We start from the raw sequence: 7,485 nt of genomic DNA, 5'->3' as shown, positions 1-7,485 counted from the left end.
AACGGTCTCAGGTTACGTATGTAACCATGGTTCCCTGAGTAGGGAACGAGACACTGCGTCCTCTAGGGGGCGCTTTGGGGAACACCTCGTCGTGACCCGTGTCTGAAGCATACAATGAAAAAACACCAACTTGTTGGCCGTCGACAGCCTCCGACGTCACTACCGGCGCGACTATAAATCAGCACCGGGAGAGCACGTCATTATCTTCTTCGTCTGAAGCTTGCGTCCGAAGCATGGCAGAGAGCTAGAGGACGCAGTGTCTCGTTCCCTACTCAGGGAACCATGGTTACATACATAACCTGAGACCGTTCCCTTTCGAGGGAACTTCGAACTGCGTCCTCTAGGGGGCGCTTTGGGGAACAGTATACCCACGCCGCCATGCTGAGGGGAATGCAGGCCAGAATCATGGCGAGCACTAAGTACCAACTCTACCATTACTATGGGAGTTGCCCCTGGGACGTTTAGACGGCTGTCTGTGACAGTACCCCTTATGGCCAAAAAGGCCTAAGCTACATACCCAACTTAATTGTTAGGGCCTCGGCCCTGGGTAGAGCTGAAGGCTTGGAATCAGGAAAGATTCCTTTAAAGGGATACGGCTAAGAACCTAGCATTTGTACCAAGTCCTGCCTGTCACACAGGGGCTACCGCTTGCTTACGCATAAGCTTGCTGAAAGAGCTGTCTCAACAGTTCTCTAGTAGCAACACCCTGTTTAGATAGGTATCCGAGGATACATAGGTGGAGTGGCGCCCAAGATGAACGGGGCTTTTACCAACTCAAGAAAGGGCACGAAGCAACCGCGCGAAGCCCTCACCATATAGGATTTTAGAAAGAATGCAGAATACTAGCGTGCCAACTTACCACAGTGTGGATTTAAGAAAATGTGCAAAGACTACACGTGCACACTTACCATAGCATGGATTTTCAAATACTGTTCTAAGAAGGGGCTCTCGTGGCACTCTGATAGAGCAGCTCATAGATGGAATGTTGCATCTTAAAACAGTATGATTGAGAGTCATCAACTCGATCTCTGGAAACAATACTGGAGCGCTCTGGGAAAAAAACAGAGAACTCCGTCTCGTACGAGAGGAGAACTCCGAGCTCAGAGTAGCGCACTCATAGGTGACCCATTTTTTGGAAAAAGGGGAGCGCTGCTAAATTACCACGAGAATCAATAGCCCCTCATGTTGAGAAAAGCGATGCTTGAGGTGTATAAACAAATACACACTGGCTGAATGGAGCCCAAGGAACCAAGGTCTAATCATCTCAAGAAAGGGAACGAAGCGTTACCCCTCATCGTACAAGATTTCAGAAAGTTTGCAGAGTCTTGCATGCAAACTTACCACTTGTGGATTTTTAGAAAGTGCGCAAAGCGTTCACATACACACTGACCACCATGTGGTTTTGAGAAAGTACACAAAGCTTAGCGTGTGTACTTAAAGGTTCCTAAGCATCGTAGAGGAGCTGAATCTCGGGAGAGGCAAGCTCAATTTTACAAACCTCGGGTGAGGGGAGCATCACCTGAGGCAGCATATACAAGAAGACTTCTGTAACTGCCACCTCCACTTCCCGGTAGATACGACAGCAACCCTAAGCGGCCAGGAGACCCCTCGGGGTGACCTGGCCAGACATCCATGAAATTCCCTGCAGTGCTGTGCCAGGCCTGATGATCAAGGAGGCTCCCTCAGAAACCTGTGATCTCAGCCGCCTAATACCGGAACATGAAGCCGGATGGCTGCTGCTGACGAATGTTTAGTAAACACTGTAACTGAGCACTGCAAAGGAAACTCAGACAGAGTTTATTAGTAGACAAGTAACCACCAGCAATTAAATACACATAAGTATATACAGAGAGGGTTACATTTACTCACTCACCCTCCTACGCCGGAGCCCCGCTCAAGGGGTACCTCCTTTTAACCTGGACCATCAGTTTCAGGTTGGTTGCTATGGACATAGAACCATAAAAAATATTATAGGTCCAGCATAGGAGACTGTTATGCGAGAGGTTTCCACCTAACCTCGATCAGGTGGAGAGCTGGTGGTTACAGGGGAATTAGGAAGGGGAGGATAAAAGCAGAAGTTAACCTTTCGAAGTCGATTAACGCATATACGCGTTATGTTCTTTTCTTTTAGTAGATACCTCGGTATCATTCTGATTCAGACGAGAACGCTGCCTCGTCTAGATCATACCTCTTAGGTTCTGCTTACCTCCTCGTGACCCACGATTCCTCTAACCCCTGCCCGCAGGTGGGGGAGGAGCGCGAGTTGCGACACTAGCCTTCTGTGCCCATCTTTGATCCTCAGATCGAGACAGGCCAGGACCCCTATGTTGTTTGGGCTCAGACCTGGACCTTCGTGGGACGAAGGATCTGAAAGCAGCAGAGCGCGCCTTCGTCTCCCTGAACTTTTCAAATCGCCGCCTCAACGGAAATACCGAAAAGTTCAGAAGGCGAAACCTGAGCATCGAGCAGAAAGCATTTTCTGCATGTCTGTTCATCCACAGATGTCTCTCCGCTGCCACCATGGCCGCCATAGTCCTGCCCCATGGCGGAGGCGGCCTGCTTGGTAGCATGGAGAGAGATCCGTGGTGTGGCGCAGCTCAGCTACCAGATCGGAAAAAGGCCCCAGCCTCTATCCAGGTCTCTTAGCAGATCAGTCTGATATGCTTGAAGCACCAGCATTGTGTGTAATAAAGCCACAGCCTGACCTGCTACTGCGTATGCCTTGCCATTTAAGCGAGATGATTTTCTGAAGGGGCTTAGATGGCAAGGAGGGAGATTAAGAGAGGAGGTTTCCCCTGCAGAAAGAAAACATTTTTCACATATAAAAATTTATAAATTATTTATAAAATTTTTAGCTCTTTCTACAGGGGCATTCCCTCCTAGCCGCTTTCACGCATCACCTCGATGTCGGCAGATTACTTTAATGCCGAAACCAATGGATGCAAAAAGAAAACGGCATCTTTCATTTCTTTTTAATCTCTGTATGGAGATCATGCACAAATGAAAGGCTCACCTGAGCTGGAGGGTTATGGTCAAAAGGTAATTTTTGCTCAATAACCTCCAACAGCTCTACATACGCAGGGCAGGAGAATTGAGAAGGCTCAGCCTCAGCTTCTTCACCATCCTCAAATATCTCCTGCTTTTCCTGGGTAAAAAACCCAGCAGAGCACTAACCTCAGTATGAGAAAGTGTTATAACATCATCCTCCCAAGGCTCTCTCTCGTCCGCCGCCCCTTTTTTTTTTTTTTTTTTTTTTTTACGATCTCGAAAGGGAAAGTCCCTCTTTAAACCATTCAGACAGATCCATCTGTATTCTCACGAGCTCATTTTCTTTCCTGCCTCAGCGTGGACAGATCCTGAACCGCGGGAAGCAGATGGCTTGCCTTTTTTTTTTTTTTTAGAAGAGAGACGAACGAGAGCGGAGCTTTTTCCATTGAAAAAACGCTCACAGTGCACGCAGATTGCCTCCTCAAAGACATCGCGTGCGTGCTCTTTACCCAAACAAATGACGCAAAGATCGCGTGTGTCATCGGGTGTCAAATAACGCCGACACGGATGCACACATCGTCTAAACGCTTGCTAGTTGCTGATTTATAGTCGCGCCGGTAGTGACGTCGGAGGCTGTCGACGGCCAACAAGTTGGTGTTTTTTCATTGTATGCTTCAGACACGGGTCACGACGAGGTGTTCCCCAAAGCGCCCCCTAGAGGACGCAGTTCGAAGTTCCCTCGAAAGGGAACTAGCCTTTTTTCTTAACTCACCAGCCTTCTTTGTATCCCTACCTCAGACACACAGATTGGTACTGATGTTGGCTGTAATATGCCACTATTTTTGTAATAATGGATGAATTGTAGTACTTGCATAGGACCATACTACTTTTATATTGATGCCGAGTATGTGCAAGACAAAATTATTGCCACATCTTTATCACACTTAATAAAGATGTGTATCCTAACTTTACATTACAGGTGCATCTCAATAAATTAGAATGTTGTGGAAAAGTTCATTTATTTCAGTAATTCAACTCAAATTGTGAATCTTGTGTATTCAATAAATTCAATGCACACAGACTGAAGTAGTTTAAGACTTTGGTTCTTTTAATTGTGATCACATTTAACAATAACCCAGGAATTTACTATCTCAGCAAATTAGAATATGATGACATGCCAATCAGCTAATCAACTCAAAATACCTGCAAAGTTTTCCTGAGCCTTAAAAATGGTCTCTCAGTTTGGTTCACTAGGCTACACAATCATGTGGAAGACTGCTGATCTGACTGTTGTCCAGAAGACAATCATTAACACCCTTCACGAGGAGAGTAATCCACAAATATTAATTGCCAAAGAAGCATGCTGTTCACAGAGTGCTGTATCCAAGCATTTAAACAGAAAGTTGAGTGGAAGGAAAAAGATGCACAGCCAATGAGAGAACTGCAGCCTTATGAGGATTGTCAAGCAAAATCCATTGAAGAATTTGAGTGAACTTCACATGGAATGGACTGAGTCTGGGGTCAAGGCTTCAACAGCCACCACACACAGACATGTCAAGGAATTTGCTGAACCACAGACAACGTCAGAGGAGTCTTACCTGGGCTAAGGAGAAGAAGAACTGGACTGTTATGAAGTGGTCTAAAGTCCTCTTTTCAGATGAGAGCAAGTTTTGTATTTCATTTGGAAACCAAGGTCCTAGAGTCTGGAGGAGGGGTGGAGAAGCTCATAGCCCAAGTTGCTTGAAGTCCAGTGTTTAGTTTCCACAGTCTGTGATGATTTGGGGTGCAATGTCATCTGCTGGTGTTGGTCCATTTGTGTTTTTTGAAAATCAAAGTCACTGCACACGTTTACCAAGAAATTTTGGAGCACTTCATGCTTCCTACTGCTGACGAGCTTTTTTAAGATGCTGATTTAATTTTCCAGCAGGATTTGGCACCTGCCTACACTCCCAAAACACCAAAAATTGGTTAAATGGCCTTTGTGTTGGTGTGCTTGATTGGCCAGCAAACTCACCAGACCTGAATCCCAGAGAGAATCTATGGGCTATTGTCAAGAGGGATGAGAAACAAGAGACCAAACAATGCAGATGAGCTGAAGGCCACTCTCAGAGAAACCTGAACTTCCAAACCACCTCAGCAGTGTCACAAACTGATCACCTCCATGCCACGCAGAATTGAGGCAGTAATGAAAGCAAAAGGAGCCCCTACCAAGTATTGAGTAAATGTACAGTAAATTAGCATACTTTCCATAAGGCCAACAGTTCACTAAAAAAAGGTTTTTATATTTTTTTGGTCTAATGAAGTACTCTGATATGTTAAATGTGAGCTAAATTCTGACAATTAAAAGAACCAAAGACTTAAACTACTTCAGTCTGTGTGCACTGAATTTATTTAATACACGAGTGTCACAATTTGAGTTGAATTACTGAAATAAATGAACTTTTCCACGACATTATAATTTATTGTGATTCACCTGTGTATTTAAATCCTATAGCTTTCTCTTTTCATAGCAGCAGTGCGCTTCAGGCCAGCAGAGGGCAGTAGAGTGCACAGATCAAACGTCTGTCAGTAGTAGAGGAAGACTATTGTTATTAGACGGTGGACACTTGGATTAAAACAAATTGACAGATAAACACAAAAAATCATGTAAGAGTTTATTTTCATTTTCTTTCATTTTTCATACCGCTGGTTTCTATCTTTATAGGATTCGTATTTATGTTTGGAGATACGTCTCAGTATGTGAAACGTTTGTAAAGATTACAAACATTCATGGTAACTTGCTAATTTTTTGTTATTATTTCTAATGTTCAGAACAATTTTGCCTTTTTTAGATACTTAGGCTTTAACTGAAGAACCAGAACTGTTAACCCATCCCGTCCAAAATGGTTAATGTCTTAAAAGGAGTTCTCATTGAATGGTAAGTTTTAAACACAACGGTTTAAAGGTGTATTCCTTAACAATTATTTTTTTTTCTGATTCAAATTTTAAAACTTAGAATTAAACATGAATTTTTAAAATCTACTTGCAATCATATACACTTACAAAAGATGAAGAGGTCAGTAGTCAAAGCCGTTTTAATCTTCATGGAGCAGTTTCCACAAGTGTTACATAGTTGTGGAAACAATTAAAAAAATAATCGTGGTTGACTGACTATAGTATTTCTTCAGTGCCATCTGTAACTGACACCTTTAACAACTATTATTATTATTATGATTTTTTTAAATCTTAAAAATAATGTCATGCTGCAGTGCTCCATCATTTATGATTCTCCTTTTAAAATATCAAACAGTGACCCAGCTATGAAGCAATTTCTTCTATATCTCGATGAGACATCTGCATTGGGGAAGAAATTTATCATCCAGGATTTGGACGACACACACGTTTTCATCCTAGCTGAAGTCGTGCAGATTCTCCAGGAGCGAGTAGGTGAACTGATGGACCAGAATTCATTTCCCATCACCCAGAAATAAATGTCTGAATCTGACAGAAGACCCTGCAATCTGTGGAAGCAGATGGATGTGGAGGTTATTTCAGCACAATCGCACAAATTGAAGTAACTGAAATGTATAGAAGACTGGGTACCAGGATGTTGCCTGTTATCATTATTGTGTTGCATACATTTTTCATCTGAAAGAATTATAATTATAATTTATAAAGTGCTTTATGTTGCTTATGTTTCAAAGACAGCTACTTGAATATTTGCTGTGTTTTGACAGTATGGTCAATGAAACATGTTTTTGCATGGAAAATGGCAGTAGCTGCAGAAAGAAACAATAAATTGTTTTATTTCTTTTCCAACACTTCGGAATTGTATACAAACTGAAAGCAAATGGTTGATGACAGTGTGATTTGTATGCATGCATAATATACAATCATCAAATAACAAAAATAAAAAAACGTTCTCAAAATGGCACAAGGGTATGATGGGTCATTCAGACAATTGAGATGTGTCTGTAATCAGAATATTGGTGAAAGACTTTACCTTGTGGAGTGAGGAAAAGAAGCCACAAAATATTTCCAAAATATCCAGCAGGCCTTGATTAAGGAAGGGAAAGTGGTGCGGTGAACTCTTGGAAATACCTAGGAGTTCACCTAGTAAAACTGACTGTCTATACACCACTTTCTAAAGTTGAGGTGATGTTTCCTCTATTTTGGTTTCCTAAGAAGACCATCATGTGGAAGTAAGAGGAAGTGTTATTTTGTGTCAGACATTGAGCCTTTACATCCAGTTTGTTTAGTTACTTAACACGGCTATGATACAGGTCTATCTATCTGTCTGTTTGTCCGTCTTTCTGTCCTCTCCGTTGTGAGCCTAATCAAAGCAAAGCAAATAGAGATATGGCTGTTTATTATTTAAATAGTTCACTAAGAATTGGCCTCACTAACATACTATATATATATATATAAATATATATATATATATATATATATATATATATATATATATATATATATATATATGTATGTATGTATGTATGTATGTATATGTATAGCGCA

The 7,485-nt window shown here is 42.2% G+C and overlaps 1 protein-coding gene across 1 annotated transcript; it reads left to right on the top strand.

Moving 5' to 3' along the window:
* The first annotated feature begins 5,396 nt into the window (after positions 1-5,396).
* LOC113045509 (general transcription factor IIH subunit 5) lies at positions 5,397-6,898 on the top strand. The gene is made up of 3 exons (XM_026205915.1): positions 5,397-5,634; positions 5,820-5,905; positions 6,278-6,898. The coding sequence occupies exons 2-3, from the start codon at positions 5,871-5,873 to the stop codon at positions 6,456-6,458; spliced, it is 216 nt and encodes a 71-aa protein (XP_026061700.1). The 5' UTR covers positions 5,397-5,634; positions 5,820-5,870; the 3' UTR covers positions 6,459-6,898.
* The last annotated feature ends 587 nt before the right edge of the window (positions 6,899-7,485 follow it).

This window comes from Carassius auratus, chromosome 27 (assembly GCF_003368295.1).
Source record: "Carassius auratus strain Wakin chromosome 27, ASM336829v1, whole genome shotgun sequence".
Lineage (NCBI taxonomy): Eukaryota > Metazoa > Chordata > Actinopteri > Cypriniformes > Cyprinidae > Carassius > Carassius auratus.
Note: the sequence above shows the minus strand (reverse complement) of the source record. Positions and strands in the feature narration are given on the sequence as shown.

Excerpts from the sequence above, each read along its gene's own strand:
- LOC113045509 (XM_026205915.1), top strand. The coding sequence starts at position 5,871 with ATGGTTAATGTCTTAAAAGGAGTTCTCATTGAATG. Across the intron at positions 5,906-6,277 it reads AAAGGAGTTCTCATTGAATG|TGACCCAGCTATGAAGCAAT; the intron begins GTAAGTTTTAAA and ends AATATCAAACAG.